Source organism: Pinus tabuliformis, chromosome 5_2 (assembly GCF_031772625.1).
Source record: "Pinus tabuliformis cultivar Carrire ecotype Pingquan chromosome 5_2, CPIR1, whole genome shotgun sequence".
NCBI lineage: Eukaryota > Viridiplantae > Streptophyta > Pinopsida > Pinales > Pinaceae > Pinus > Pinus tabuliformis.
Genome location: NC_142306.1, coordinates 210,000,861 through 210,018,227, shown reverse-complemented (window position 1 = coordinate 210,018,227; position 17,367 = coordinate 210,000,861). Strand labels below are relative to the sequence as shown.

Sequence of the window (17,367 nt, the reverse complement as noted above, 5' to 3'; positions counted from 1 at the left end):
GTTAACTTATGATGAGATATTGAAATACTAACGAGAAGCCAAATGCCAGACAATACTAAGAAATATTAAAAACCAATTTTGATAGGTTTGATCCTGAATTTCCTTCATGATACATTGAGGAAAACTTCTACCACGTTTAGTTACTCTCTGATAACATCAAAAACAATTGCTTTGGCTTCTCTGCTTAATTTCTAGTCCATGTAAAACCAATCCTTGCTCTTGTAGAATTGCTTGATGACAGATTGCCTACACTTAAGGGGATTTCTAAACATCTACTGGTAATGATTTTGCAATGGTCAGGGGAAGCTCAACACCTTATCCTGCCAATAAGAGCATTATCTTGCATCTAAACACAAATTGAACATCATTAGGATGGGCATTGAAGGTGTCTTCTGCATAGAAAAGCTATTAATTATTATCATTGAACATGCCATACCTAAAAAAGAAATGAAAGAAATACCAGTAATGCAGATATATAGGCTGCACTCGCAGTAGACTTTATTTGGTCTATTTTTTGATTGGAAACAAAACAGAGATTTCTAACATTTTATGTTCTTACCTGAACTCAAATTTCTTCAAAGGTGTTCCTCATCTCGTCACTAAATGAGGTCCGGAGCCCTTTGAGGGAAGTACACAAGAGTAAGTTACATATTTCACACTGTCAACAAGAACCACAACAAAAATCCTAGACAGACTTCCAGATGACAGCATCCCATCATCATTAGTCTCCCTAGGATCTACCAAAATGGAGACAACCATTGACGATGGTGCTGTATTGTTCCCTCTGTATTGTCTCTCTTCATGAATAATTTCAGCATGATCCGTGAAGTTCCTTTCATTTCTATCCTTTAGTGGGGGCCTAGCAGGGGGTAACGGAACTGCATATGAAACTCTTCTATTCTTTGACATATACACTGAACCTGATCTACGAGTTTCATTTATCTTTGATCCTGAAGAATTATTACTGAACTGCCCACTGGAATTATTTGCAATCCTTGAAGCAACACTTGTCACAAGCTTGGAATTTGTGGTTGTTGAGGGAGAGTTTGGAGATGCATCAAACTGAAAGACTTCCGTACACATTCCTGAGCTCAAAACAGGTCCTACACAGCCATGCAAATATATGGCATCACTGCATCAGTCAAATTGAACCAAAATAGGTGCTGACAGGGTTGTACAAGAGAAAAAAAATGGAATATTAGTACAAATATGGTATACTAAGAAGGCATTCATGAATTGTTATTTTCCTAAAAAGGAAAAACAAAACAAACAGCAGGCCACAATTTGAAGTAGAATATAACTTAATTATATAATGTGCAAGCAGCAACAAAGAAGGAAAAATTATCTCTCTTATATTTTCCTCAATAAAATGCGCAAGCTTTAATAACACAAATTGGCATGCGTAGAAATAGGAAAGGAAAAACATGAATATACTAGGCTACCAATCTGCATATCATCACCGGTATCTTATTATGCTTTGAAACAATATAATTGCACAAACAAAGTATTATACTTTAATATTTATCAACTCTCCAGCAACTTGAAGAAGTTTCATGCTTTGCATCCTTGTATTTTGCAATAACCTTTTTTCTTATGGTTCATACTTATATAATATTTCAGGGGTAAAATATATAATTTCACACATATATGTAATTTTTCATGGTAAAATTATTTCTGAGGATATTCAAAAAAAATCAGGCATCTAAGAGTATTATGTATCTGCCTAAAAATAATATAAATGGTGAGGGTTATAGCTTGCGCAACTCTAATCTTGATAGCATAGTTTATCATTGACAGGTTAAAAGACTTTAGTTCCACCACTTCCAAGTTACACTGACATAATGTAAAGCCTCTTTAAGTACCTTGAAACTCTTTGAAAGCTGCTGAATTTTCTTAGTGAAAACAAATACTAATTGGAAAATAATACTTCTAGTTCCTGCCAAGGAGTGAACAACTTCAATTCCGCCTCCTATAAATTCCATAGGAGCTGATGCAGGAACATCATCCTGCAACCTTGTCGAACCCCTCAAACGTACCTGAACCCGTTTCTTTGTGGCACAAACGAGAGTACAGGAGAGAGAGGTAGTAGAACTCACCCATCCATCCTTGCCATCCTTCAGGTGGGAAGAAAACAGAAGGCCCCAAAATTCCTAAGAGTCATCCAGTAACCCTTCCAAATTGTTGATACATATTACTCTGAGGGAAGGTCCAAAGAAGTGGACCCACTTTTCTTGTCTTAAAAACAAGTTTGGTGGTGGTTGGAATGGTGACTTGGCAGCATTTGAGTGGAAGAAATAGCATTGGTTGGAAGTGGCTATTGATAATCTAGTGCGGGGAGAATTCAGGAATAGGCATGGATTTTTTAGAGGGGGCTGGGGAAGTGCGGGGATAATCATTATCAATCCTGGAAAAACAGAGGGAGAGCTTAGTACCAGCCCATACAAAGAAGAACCCAGATTTCGTAAGGAACTGAATATTCCTGTTAAAACTCATTGTAGCCAAGCTGAGATTTATAACAGGCATACCCCTTTTGAAGTTAGGCATCTGTATATAATAGACTGGTTAGCTTGTGTTTGCCTCCTTGCGCATTTATTTATTTGCATACTGTGTGTGTGCTTCCTTGGTATGCTGTGTGCTTTGAAAAATTGAGTTCCTGTCATGCCTGTAGCTTGTATGTACTTTGTGGGCTACATAATTTAGTACTAGAGCAGATTGTGATACCTGCATGTGAGTGTGGAGATCGATTCCAGCAAAGCAAACATGCTGGGTTGGATCCTGATGGGCAAGGAAAGCAAATCCGGCAGAAGGAAACTGCAAGGCACTGGGTAGAACAGTCCACGGAAAAACTCCACAGAAGGAAATTGCAAATCACTGGGTAGAACGGTCCAAGTGAAAATTTTGCATGAGAACAACAGGATGGCACAAAAAGGGGGAGTAGGAATACCAGGCCCCAGTGTAGGGTCAAGGGCAGTGAAGAGTTGTTGCAAATGAGATTATTTAGATGTTGACACTCATGTCTGCTGGGATGGATGCCATGGAAGCAGGCCGGAGAAAGAGAACTGCTGCTGATATACATGACATGAATGAAGATGAAAGAGAACAAGAAACTCCACAAGAAGTTGAAGAAGCACAAGCTCCAGAAAAGAGAACTGCTGCTGATATACATGACATGAATGAAGATGAGATAGAACAAGAAACTCCACAAGAAGTTGAAGAAACACAAGCTCCAGAAAAGAGACATATAAGGCATAGTTTTAAAACTTCGACTCGGATTCGGACCCTGCCGAGGGTCGACTCCAACTCCAACTCCAACTCGGTATCGACTCGGCCTAGTTGATTTCAATGACTCGGTTGTTGTAAAAAATACATCAAATATTTAATTTTTTATAAAAAACATATTTTGAAAGATTTTCATTCATGTTTCCAAACTCAAAGCATTAGAATATAGACAGAAGACCAAAGTATGCTCATGAATATATCTATTATACCAAAATGGCACCCAGTGCACTGTCCAATACATGTAATATATAGAGATCAGAACAAAAGCACATAACCAATGAAGCTCCAAATGGCCTCTACAACAAAACATCACTAGTCACTACTGCTAAACAAGGCAACATCATCTGGCTCAGACTCTAAATCAGAGTCAAATGGGGAAACCCATGGCTCCTCCTCACCACTGCTCCAAAAACCAACTCCAACTCTTCACAAACTCCTCACATATGCCCACAAAAATGCAATGAAATAGCTAAATAAATGTGAGGCGGTTGGGTCACTTTTATAGGCTTGGGAGAGGGGTAGAGACATTAAGAATAAAAAAAAAAAATATTGAGTTTGAAGTCCGGGTTGCCGCCTTTTTCCCTGCAGACTAGCTCGGCCGGTTTAAGATGGGCTCGACCGAACCGGCCTAATTGGTGTCTGGCTCTGCCAGATCGGTAACGGACCAGCCATCGGACCGGTTTTTCTACCTAGCTGACCCAGGAAGGGGTCTAGCTCCGTCAACCAGGCCGAATCCGATTTGGATCGGCCTTGTTTTAAAGCACTAAGGGCATTGACAAATATGAGAGGTTGACCAAAGATGGATACCCCTTCCTATTCAGGAAGCTTGTACCCAAAATTAATTGACTGGATTGGAGAAATACAGTCTTCTCAGAATTTGAGCAAATTGAAGAACCTAAAAGAGTTAAGCTTGCATGCAAGCAAAAGGCAGGGAGAACAGAAACACTTGGAAGAGGACATTTGCCAAGTCAAAAGGTAATTTTTTTCCTGTTGAGTAGACTATTCTTTAAAACTGTTCAGGAATCTAAATAACCCAAAGGCTGAAGGAGATGAATTGTATAGGCTATGCATTAGACCTGGACAAAGTGATGAAGGTAATGAGGCTGTTGGTAAATACATTAATGGCCTCCGATATGTAACTGAGAATGAGCTTAGCATGGTGAGAATTCAGTATGTTACAGGCATACCAGCTTGGCCTGAAGGCTGCAGAGATGCTATCAAGAAAACCATGAGTTCCAATGACAAATGAACAAGAAGTAGATGCATAAACATGTCTGGAAAAGGGCAGGCCCACAAAATGTTGATGTTTAGAGCTCGGGCAGGTACCTCCACACAGGCCTAAGTATCTAGGCATGTAGAAGTTGCTAATTGACCCTTAACCTTAGCAATTAATTTAATAATTAAGGTAATTGACTTTTATCAAATAAAGTGAGTTAATCTAATGAAATGCAAAGGTTATTTTCATTAATGAATTAGATGAATCTCAACCATTGATCTCAAGTGATGTTGGCATCTAATCTCATCTTTGAAGATTAGGATTGTGGATTCAGTCAATAACTCAAACTTATAAAGGAAGGCTAAGCTAAGGGAGAAAGGCACATCTTGAGCACAAGACATAGTAAGAGTGTCATCTCAGTGGCTGAGTGGAGAAGGACTTTCATTCAAGTATGCAAGGATCAAGGAAGAGTGCAAGGGGCAGCAAGGGAGACAGATCCAGATCAGCCAGCAAGATCGAAGGACAGATCTGCAAAGGCGTTTGATCAGTTAGGGTAACTCCAGGTTTTTATTGTATTTGTATTTTCCTTAGTGGGTGATTTTCCCGGTTAGGGAGCCATTGTAAGTTCTGAAGTTATATGAATGCAGAACTGATTTGAAGGGCAAAAATCTTATGTATGCATGTGTATGAGATTGGTGATTAGTTTTCTTCCATTGTTTATGTAAAATCTCAGTTGTGTCTTTTATTCAGCAGATCTGCATAATGATTAGATATTACTAGAAGGAATCTGCTAGGTAGTAATTGGCCAAGTTGTTGGGGCTAAGGAAATTTAAAATGGTATCAGAGCTTGGTCCCTGAATATCAATCTCCAAGAATTGTACAGAAGCCAGATTTGTACAGGAGGTGCCGGCGCCATGTTCATCTAGCAACCATATGAGGCAGCAGCAACAACAACAACAAAAAGTCATCTGAATCCAATCGTGCAGGAGGCAGAACTGTACAGCACCAAGTTGTACAAGAAAAATCAGGTCGTACAAGTGAAGACTATGCATGCAAGTCAAAGATGGAGATAATTAAAAAAGAAAATAAGAAGGTGGACAACCAACGGCCTGGCAGTGTTACACTGTGCCACAAGGAATCCGGCAGCCAAGGACAGCAAAAATCAATCCGTACACACGGATTGCGAGACACAGGTGTCACAGATGACAGAAGTAAAACAAACTGAAAGCAAAAAAACACAGCCGCAACTGCCATGACAGGCAGCTGCCATCTGAAAAAACAGAGCCAGTGGAAGAAAAGGCACCCCCGCAGCAACCAGCTGCATGGGAGTCAGGTACAGCCAACAGGAATCTATCAAGGTCGCGACTCACAGCACACTGGCACTGCAAAAATCCACACACAGGCAGCAAACAGGTGTCAAGTAAAAGCACCAGCCAGCTGCCAGTCAAGCTGTCAGCAAGGTGCCACAGGCAAGGTAAAGGCAGCCACAGCCATCATGAAATAAAGTGTCACATGCACATAAACAGCGCTGGCAGCGGAGAAGAGCTGTCAGATCAAGCTGCCATGGCCATACACAAAGTCACAAGACAGTGCGAAAATCAAGTGTGGCATTCGTGAACAGTACAGGAGGTGACAGGACAGTGCAGGGTGCAGGTGCAGAGTTTGCATGCATAAGTTACAAAGGACAGTGCAGCCAGATTTGCCAGCCATGATTGGCGGAGGTCGTCCTTCAAAGGGAGAAAGGGAGACCATATCAATTGAAGGTTTGATATATATTCTAGAATATTTTTTATGGGTTTTTCAAGGAACTAAGAGACATATCCTCCAGGAAATCTTTGCAGATCCATAAACCAGCAAAGTTTTTTATTCTTGTGAGTGCTAGGACTTAGCACAAGGTGTAATTATCAGATCTAGAGATGGCAGTAACCAATTTGAATTTTGAGGATAGGTTGGATGGAGCAACTACCTTCCTACCCTGAAAGGCAAGGATCACCTTGTTGTTTAAAGAACATGACCTTTGGAATCTGTAGAAATGGTTGTTCCTAAAAGTGTTACTTGGGAGCAGGAACGAAAGCGGGGAGCGGGAGCAAAACAGAAGCAGGAGCGACATTTTCAGAAGCTCCCGGTTTGGTAGCGAATCCCGGAGCAATTTTTATATAATATATATATTTTTTATATTTTTATACATATATGTCAACAAAAACATGTAGAATAATGAATTAGATATAAAAAACAAAAAACAAAAAAAAAACATAGATTGAACCATATAACAACAATCATCTACAAGTTGTAATCTTCATCAACCATGTCCACAAGTTAGTAACATACAACATATTGAGTCTCATGATTCATCAATCTTAAAGTTTCAAGCTTTCAAAATTCAATATATAACATTTATCATCATTGATCACCAAAGTTGTACTTGTAAGCTAAGTGTAACCATTACAACAAATAATATCTAACATGAAATGAAATGTTATAAAATGAAATGAAATTAAACAACTTTCAACTTTCATGAAGCATCATATTCATAATTCATTACTAATGAGATATAATTGCCAACTTCAAACTTAAATTGTCATATATTGTTTAAAAAAATATCATTATAAATATGAAAGAGTCAATAGTTATAAAAACTACTAGAAACTAGAAAAGAGAAGTAAATCTATTATCTATTTCTTATGCTTGGGCCTCTTGCCACCACGAGAAATGTCTAATTTTTTAGTCTTGTTGGAAAATCAAGATCTTTGTCATTAATATCAACCTCTAAGCATTGATATCCAGAGGTATCTTTGTCATTACCTCTGTATCTGTATAGGGATCTTTGTCATTAATATCACCCTCCAAGCATTAACATACGATAGAAAAAGTATAGCATGTCAAGTCAAGATTTTGTTTGAGTGATGCGTACATTTTTAGGAGGGTCATGATAGAGGAGTTCGACAACCAATGTCACTAACATCAAGGTACATAGAGGGATTGCTGCTCTTGATTAAATACGAGTTCCATACCCTAATACATGACAAAATTCAATGGAAACATTGCATTCCCCCAATCATGAAATCCTGAAAAACTAATAAGTCTGCTTGATTTTGAATAAAATCTAAAATTCTACTTTCTCCATATGAAAAACAATGAGGCTGGAACCACTCTCAAACATCCTGAGTCATTTCATGGTAATGTTAAAAATTTAAGTAAAAGGATGAAAATGAAGATTAAATAGATTTCAGGAGCGCACTCCCGACCCACTGCCGAGTCGCTCCCACCCGAAGCACAGATTGGGAGCAGGATCGAGGGGGCGCTCCCCCGCAACCCTGGATCCAACAAATATGGAGGCTGATGTGAAGGACATTATAGCCCAAAGGATTATCCTGGATGTCGTAAAATATCATTTGATCCTGCACTTGAAGATGTTCAAAGCTCTAGTGGGCCTATACTAGGGTGAAAATATGAACAAGAAGATAATCTTGAGAAACAAGCTTAGATCCATCCAAATGTCAAGGTCTGATAACCTTATCGGTTACTTCATGAGGATCACCCAAAAACGAGATCAATTTGCAGACACTTCGGCGATAGTTCTCCTCTCTATCTCCTTGCCCACTAGCCTTAGACTCCTCATGATGTCAGCTATGTAGTGAAGGGTGCTAGAACCATTAAGTTCCAGCTAGAGTCAGGAGGGGCATTGGCAACAAAGGATGTGCTATTTGTTCCAAGACTGAAGAAGAACTTGCTCTCAGTCTCAGTGATCAAGGACAGAGGATATGTAGTGATGTTTAGGAATGGGCAGGTGTTCATTCGTCCAAAGAAATCTATTCCAGGCATACCAATGGCCATTGGGGTTAGGGAGAGCAACTTATACATATTGACAGGAAAAACCTAATAAGGCATTGCACATGACAGTGAAAACCTGTGTGAGCTATGGCACAAGAGGATGGGACACTTGCACTACAGGGTGTTGCCGATCTTGAGGTAGAGTGTCACTAGCAACAGGGCGTGTACAGAGGTTGTGCACTTGGCAAGAATAACAACGTTACTTTTCCAGGTAGTGGGAGTATGTCCATGGGGATCTTGGATCTCATTCACTCAAATATGTGTGGGTCGATGTCAATGGCATGTTCATAGATGACTATTCCAAAAAAACCTGGATCTTCATGAAAAGAAAGGATGGAGGGCTCAAAATCAAATAAGGGAAATCATACATCCACCCCTTTAGAGAATGATCTTGAGCTCCCTCTTATAATCTTTGGCCATCTCAATACCATGGATATGTATTCCATGGATACCAATAGCATGGGTACCAATACCATGGGTAAGTATTCCATGGTTGCCAATACCATGGGTACAAATACCATGGGCAAGTAAATACATAGTAATGTGTTTGTTCTTGTAGCCACATTTTAATCTAATTAAATCACTTGTTTCCCTTATAGTGATCACTTGGAAAGGGAAATGACAAGTAATGATGAGAATCTTGCTCTTACTAGTCAAGCAATGATGAGCAAAGTATAATATTTGAGCAACAAGGGTGATGAGTCAGCCTTATAGCAGAAAAAGGGCTTGACTAAGATCAAGTGTTTTGCATGTCCTAAGACATGACATTATGCATCACAGTGTCCAAAGAGGACGAAGGGCAGAAAAAGTACACAGTGTGTTGTAGCTGTGTTAGCAAAAGCTCATGCAAAAGAGTTTGCCAAGAAGTTTTAAATAGAATTCACTTATTTCCTACATTTCCTTGAGCACCATACTAGCTAGTGCATGGCCATTGGATAGTGGAGCCACGTGTCATATGATAGGAGCATGGGAGTTATTTGACAGTGTGACAGATTGGGACTCAAAGATACATTTGGAGTTTGGTATTGATACCAAACATGAAGTGAAGGGAGTTGGGGCAATGTTATTCCAACTTGAGTTAAGAGACATGTTGAAAGTGAAGGACGTGCAATGGGTGCAAAACTCAAGAGAAGTTTCCTCTCGATCTCTAGATAGAGAAGGGATTTCTTGTAGATTTCCAAGATGGACAAGCACCGATCACATCCATGGGATCTAGCTCTGACGATGGCCACATCATTGGAGTTAGAGAGGAAACTCGTATAGGCAAAAGGGCTAGCCTATTTGAGCAATGGCAAGTAGTAGGATAGTGACAAAGAACAAGGAACTGGGAGCTTCAAATGTTGAGTAGAGTAGAGGAAGTCAACCTGGGAGCCCCAAATGTTGGAAGTCAACCTTCAGGTTCAGGTGGAAGGACTAGTCAGCAGATGCTTCCAAGTCTATCCAGGTCTTATGGTATGAGATGACTTTATAGGATATTCATGAGTGGGAGACCTTTAGGAATAAGTTCAAAGGAAGCAAGTCTTCAAGGATGATTCTGAACCAAGTGGCAGGGAAGGCTTCCAACTCAAAGGGGGCAACCATGGTAATAAATGAAGTGAGGGACATTGTTCCATAATTAGAGCTAGTTCCAAGTGGCAAAAGTACCTCTCTCACCAAGGAGTGTTGATATTTAAAGCTTGGGCGAATACTTCTACACAGGCCTAAGTGTCTCGGCATGCAGAAGTCACTTAATAGATCATTCGACCTTAGCAATTACTTTGGTAATTAAAGTAATTTCTTTTTATAAGATAAAGTAAATTAATCTAATAGAATATAAAGGTTTTTGCAGTAGTGAATTAGATGAATCTCAGCGGTCTATTTCAAGTGAGGTTGACATTTAATATCAATCATTAATCATTTTGAAAATTAGGGTTAGGGATTTGGTCACAACTCAAGCTTATAAAAGAAGGGCTGGGCCAAGGAAGAAGAAACTCAAGACATTTGAGAGAGGCATTTCAATGGTTGGGTGGATAAGTATTTTCAATCAAGTGTGACAAATCTGATGAAGGTACTAGGGTGCAACAAGGAGATCTAAATCATCCAAGACTAGGGCTTGATCAGCTGGATTAGACCATATTTGTTGTATGTATTTTCCTCCGTTTGGGCCATTTTCTCAGTAAGGGAGCCCAAGTAGGTTTTAATCAGTATTAATGATTTGATTTGATTGGGCAGAAAATTTGTGTGAGTGCTTATGTGATTGTGATTAATTGATGTAAATGTGCTTCCACTGAATATTTGTATTTACGTTAAACCTACTTGTGCTTTTATTCAGTCAATCTGAGTTAGTCTGCTAGGTAATTAAATTGTCAGGTGTTGGGTTCAAGGAAATTTAGCATATTTTTGTTTTTTTTTCCTTTTACCGAGTTTAGTAAAGTCTTGAACCAAGTTTAATGCATCACCAAGTTTTTTCAAGTCTCACAGCCTTGAAAAAAATAATTCCCCCCTCAAAGAAAGACCCAAGGTCCTAAGGTCCTGCTAAGGTAAAAAATTACATTCCCTCCAAAAGTTATTTTTGACTCTTTCTTTTTTCACTTTTATACCAAAAGAATACGAAAAAAATGTGCACTTCTTTTTGTTTCTACTCCAGAATAACTAAACTAAAATATTTTCACCCAACTATTTCCTCATGCCTTCACAAAATAACATACAAGATAATATAGTTTTGACTTCTTGATGACCCAGATTAAAAAATAATAAAATAGCAAAATAACTGTTTGGTGTTATGAAATCAACCATGTTGCAAAACATGGAATGTAAAACTAATCACAATAAGCTCACAGACATAAATGATACAACAGTATATGTATAGTGGAAAAACTTTCTGGAGATAAAAATCCACTCTAGACAATATTCAACATGATGGGAAAATAGACCAGATGAGCAAAATGTATGGGTGAAATGCACAAAGTGTGAAGGTGCCCACAGAAAAATTCTAATCCCTTCTTCAAAACAAAAATTGGCATTAGGGAAAAAGAATCCCCTTTAAGAGGAATACCCAAGGTCCTATTGTCAAAAGAATACCTTTATAATAAGAATTTCCCTCCAGAAGTTACTTTGATTCTTTCCTTCAATTTTATACAAGACTATTATTAACAAAAAATGTGTCCTCTTTGTTTTGTATTGTGAAATGACTAAAATAAGGTATTTGAACCCAACTATTTCCTCATGCCTTCACGAAATAACATATACAACAAAATAGTTTTCTTCTTCCTGCTAAAAAATTAGAAAATAATAAAATAGCAATATAACTGTACAGTCATATGCTAAGTCACATGGTTCGGGTTCGAGTTTGGGTTTGGCAATGATTAGGTTCGGTTCGAGTTTGAATTTTTTGACGAGGTTCACCATTAGATTCGTCTATATGCATTTTCTATATATACATATATTAACTTTAAAATGAAATATAGGATAAAATAGTAAGATGTCAACATCAATAAACATAAAAAATGCTATCACAGACATGGAAATTGCAAGGATAGATTACAAAATTGAGTTGCGACAGGAGGTTATGAGTTTTGATCTATGGACTTGATCAATGGTTATAAGGTTCGATGAGGTTTGCCAAACCTCAATTTTTTAAAGATTCGCCAAAATTTGAACCTCAAGATTGAAGTTCGATGAACCTTGTGACATAGGTTATATGAAATTAACCATGGGACGAAGGCCCAGTCACAATAAGCTCATTGCACACATAAACGATACAACACCAAATGTACTATGGAGAAACCCACTATAAAACTTTAAAGAATATTTATTTCTTTACCCTGGATGTGCAAGTGCCCCCACTCATTTTGTTTGTTGCTGGTTCTTGACTTCCGTTTTCTGTTTCAGTTATTTCAATAGTTGCAGCTGTAGTTCCATCCTGGGTCGAAGTTCCATTCTGGGTAGTGGAACGTTATAAAATCTGGGTGAAAATAAAACCGACTTCAAGTGTATTAGATCAATAAAATAAGCACCATCTTGAAGACCTCACCTGCCCCCATCTTCAATTGCCTATACACTAGTAAATGTTCATCTAGGCAAAATGGACCTACCGATTTCATTTTGAAGGTGGCTTCAGTGAGTCTTAACATATTTTGACAAAAATTGCTTTCTACCCTGGAGGTACCTCTTTATCTTTATTTGATGCTTTCCTCTAGCTTCCAAATTTCAGCTAAGTAGCTTGTCATGATAATTTGGATTTACCACAATGCTAAAGTATGTAAATGTGAGTTGCACTTGGATTCATAACCTTTTCTTCCAATTAGGTATGCGTTTTGATGTTTAACATCTGGTGTAAACTTATTATAATAAAAATTTCCTATTGAAATCACATGAGGGTTCCGGCATTATTTTCTCTGACCAAAAGAATTGAGGTGCATTACAATATCATATTCAGGATAAAATATCATGGCTACTAAATCCTCTCGAAAAAATGGAACCCATATAAGGTTTGAAACTGATGATGCCATACAAGCAAAGCAAAGAAAACAAAAAAACTAAGCCATGTTCAAAAAGAGCTCAATTGTGCACATGAGCATATAAAGGAAAAATGTCATTCATTGAATCCTTCTTTCACGCGTATTCCTGTATGGCAATGTTGCAGCACATGCTTAGTTCAGTAATACATATTCTCATGCTAGAAGCTACTACCACAAGCCAACAATTAAAAACCCTAGGCCATGTCCAAAAAGTGTTCAATTTTGCATGTGAGCATGTAGACTCTTTTTCAACTGGTCTTCATATATGACATCCATGCTCATTTAGTAATAGAAGCTTTCATACTGGCATCTTGAATATTTTGTTTCAGAAAAGGCAGCCATGTCATTTCTATGTAGTATGAACTATAATTTAAATGAATTGGTCAGTATGGCACCTGGGAAAACATCAATAATATTTTTATTCAGTATGCCATTTCTGTCTATTCGCTACTAATGCGCTATGCAAGGAAATATTGGAGATAAAAACATTTCAAGAACAAGTGAACAAATAAAAAACACAAAACAGGGAAGCAAAAGAAGCCACTTTGTTAATCTACATTTGAGATTGGAAGCTCTCAATTTCGACAACAGCGTTGAGTCATGCGTTAGCGAAGAAAAAACTATTTCCTTAACGAGTGAACAAATGCAAAACGAAGACAGAAAAGAAGAAAAACCACTTTGTCAATCAACATGTGAGAATAGGAGCTGAGTTAGGTGAAAGTGTTGAAGAAGAAGCCATTTCATTAATAAGTGAACAAATCTAAAATAAAAACAGAAATGCAACAGTACTCCCTTTGTCAATCAATATGTGAAAAGAGTTGTCCCTACATCGTCAGAAATTTGAGCTTAAAACATGATCAAGTGTAAAGAACAAATATCAGCAATTACCTGCAAGCCCTTCTTGAAACCATTGCTTAAGTGATCTATCCACTGCCGTTGATTCCATATCATCTCTGTAGCTAGTCTTGAAGTTAGAGGCCAACGCTCTGTAATTCGGATTTTGTGCAGCGTCTCCAAGAAATTTAGTGTTAGTGTCTACATTTCTGGCTGAATCTGTAGTGGCGGCAGCAGCAGCAGCAAGAGCACGATGCCTTTCTGTTCTGACTGCCAAACTATTCTTTTCACATTCCTTTTGAAGTGAAATGGTGTCTACATGCCCATCTTTGTTACCTCTAGACTGTGAGGCAGATAATGCTCTCGAGGCTTTTTCCCCAGCTAGAACTGCATGGATTATAAGGTTACCATCGATCTTTACAAGTTTGTCGTTCCTGGGAACAAACAGAGACGCAACAAGCGCCGTGCTATTGTTGTTTTCTGGATACATGTAGCTGTTCATCTTCATTCGATCATTGTCTGAATGTCTATAATGGTCTGTAAATGTAGGATTCCGTTTGTCATGTCTCCTTTCAGAACCTGTTAGTCTCCCAGCCGCTATATCCATATCTATACCATCCGTGGAATTCCCTCCTTTGTCCCAACTTGTCAAGACTCTACCTCCACTTCTGGGTTTCAATAACAATCCACCTCTGTATAATCCCTCTATGCTATTACCGACCAATTCTCTGCTACTTTCTCTAAGTATTAAATCTTTTGCATCGGGAAGTTGACCTATACCTCCCAGAAGGAAAAATATAAAGAAGAAAAACCCTAGAAAAGCAACACTAGCGACCTTCTTGATTCTCTTCTTTGCCGGTTTCTGCTCAGAACTAACTGCAGCAGAAGCACTTTTTGAGGGCTTTCGGTCCTTGGAGGGTGTTGAAGGCTGCTGCTGCGAGTGGGATTTCAGTCTAGGTATAGGGAGCAAAGGAACCCTTCCTCCGTTGCCACCGGCCATAACCGGCGCCGGGTAAGCAGGAAATGGAGGCCACGGGTAAGGCATAGGCAAGGGCGTCACCGGATGTTGGTTTGCCGCATTACCGGGCTGACAGAGGACCCCTAATTGCTGCTTTAACTTAATATTTTCGGCATTCATAAAAGCAATGGTGTTATTCAACTCGGTAATCGTAGAATTCATGGATTTTACCTTCTCTTCCAGCTCGTCAATATAACTCTTCTTCCTTTGTCTGGACAGCTGAGCGCTTTCCCTATTCCTCATCAGCCTCGCTTTTCTTTTCTCGTCTTCATCTCCTGTACAACGCGAACGTGATGAAGAAGAATTTGTTCTTGTTTCTGTTGTATCAGAAGAAGAAACGAGGCCCTGCTTGTTGCCGTCCTCTGCCTCTGCCTCTCTCTTTCTCTTTCTCTGATCATCCTCGACGACGACAGTCGACTGATCGGACGAGGAATCTGCCGGTGAGGGCGGTGAAGAAGAAGAAGGAGGAAGATGAGGAGGAGCTTCCGAGGTCATCTCACCATTGCTCTCATCAACATCACTTACACTTCCATTTCCATTTCCACTTGCTGTTGCAGATCCGCCATCGGAGATCTGCGGATTCGACACTATTTCATCAACAAAAGCTGGTGCATAATCGTTTCCGAAATCGTCGAAGGGGATCGAAATGTCGTCCTGGAATGCCTCGTCTAACAGGCTGCCGACCCATTGTTGTTCTTCCAAAGGGAAACTGAACAGGGTATCGTCCAGAAACTCTTCCAGATCGACCGATTCTTGCTGCGAAAAGGTCAGGGGTTCCATTTCCATTCTCAGGGTATCTGCCGTAGCACAGGCTTCAGGAGGGGGATCCTGAGACATGTTAACCAGCGCTGCTTCTGGAATGAGGATGAAGACGAAATCCGCGTTCCATGGAAAGAAGAACCGAAATAACAAGGCAGCTTCGTCGTGGAAACGTTGACACAGACTTTGATTCTAAGTATGGGGCCAACGTACTAAACACTACACTTCTAGACTTCGTCACAGTCTAGCGCTGCCTCTGGAATGAGGATAAAGACGAAATCCGCGTTCCATGGAAAGAAGAACCGAAATAACAAGGCAGCTTCGTCGTAGAAACGTTGACACAGACTTTGATTCTAAGTATGGATGGGGCCAACGTATTAAACACTACACTTCTAGACTTCGTCAAAGTCTAGGTTAAGTGGGAATCCCATGATCGACTCACATGGAGGAGTGCTCATCGAGACCTCTTTGTCACGAGGCATGATTAAAATGTCCTATCAATTTAAGTTTATAGGATTCTTAATTTAGGATGGGGACATGTTTATGGGATTCATTTTAGGATAATATTTATATAAAAAGATAAGAGCTGGGAATCATGGATAAGATTGTTTGGATCTTTAAAAGGTATGAGGTTCTCTCAATCTTTAGGCCCCTCAACACCATTCGCAATTCCCTCCGATAGGTGAAAGATCCCATTAACCCTAAGAACATGAAGGGTGTCTACTTGATCCCTTGTTCTTGTGGGACCCCCCATATTGGGGAAACAACGCGCTCCATCCATCAGAGGATCAGCGAACATGCAGTCGACCTAAGACATGGGAAATCCAAGTCTTCAGCATTGGCAGAGCATGTAGAAAAGACCAAGCATCAGGTGTGTATAGAGGAGGCCAAGGTTGTTGCCAAAGTTGCTCAGTTCCATCATCGTAAATTCAGGGAAGCTATTGAGATTGAAAGAAGGCTTAACAATCTCAATAGAGATGATGGTTGGAAGATCAGTAGATGTTGGATCTGTGCCCTTTCATCCTAGTCTTTATCTTCCTCCCTCTCCCCCTCCACCCCCACCTTTTCATCTTCTTTGCTTTCGTTAAGGTTTATGTTGGATCTGTGCCCTTTCATCCTAGTCTTTCTCTTCCTCCCTCTCCCCCTCCCCCCCACCTTTTCATCTTCTTTGCTTTCGTTAGGGTTTATCCTTCTTGTTTTGGACTTTTTCCGGTCCTTCTCCTTCTTTTTATGTTAGGTCGCTCTTTCTATTTATTTCTTCCTGATAGATATTAATGAATATAATCGTAACTATTATATATTATTATTATTAATTAATTTTATTTTTTTAAGGTCTATTAATTTTTATTTTTTGATTTATTTATTATTTTTATTTATTTATTATGCGTTCTTAATTGGATTTTAATCATTTTTATTTTGTGTATCTTTTAGTTATCTATCCATGTTATTTTAACTTATTGGTAATATATAATTATTATAACCAACTATCACCCTAAAATTACCTTATATATATATATATATATATATGAAAGTGAGGTCTTTAATCTAACTAATTTACAATTTTTAAATTATACCTTTTAACCAGCTAATAACGTAATCACTATATAAAATTATTTCATTTATATATATATATATTTATCTATTTTTAACTTTCTAGTAATTATAACTAAGTAACATACCTTATATATATTTTTATATATATATTGGTCTTTATTCTAACTAATTCCCATTTAATTTACATTTTTATACCTTTTAACTAACTTCTATTATTTTATATATATATATATATATATATAATTTTAACTAACTTCTATTATTTTATATATATATATATATATATATAATTTTAACTTTCTAGTAATATATTATTATAACTAACTATCATCTTAAAATTACCTTACATATATTTATATTTATATATATATAGAAGT

General features: G+C 38.5%; 1 protein-coding gene across 1 annotated transcript; it reads right to left on the bottom strand.

Moving 5' to 3' along the window:
* Positions 1–448: 448 nt before the first annotated feature.
* Positions 449–15,796, bottom strand: LOC149158300 (bZIP transcription factor 60-like). The gene is made up of 2 exons (XM_089436183.1): positions 13,714–15,796; positions 449–1,103 (listed from the first exon to the last, which is right to left on the bottom strand). Exons 1-2 carry the CDS (start codon positions 15,512–15,514, stop codon positions 589–591), a joined length of 2,316 nt encoding a protein of 771 aa, XP_089292309.1. The 5' UTR covers positions 15,515–15,796; the 3' UTR covers positions 449–588.
* Positions 15,797–17,367: the final 1,571 nt, after the last annotated feature.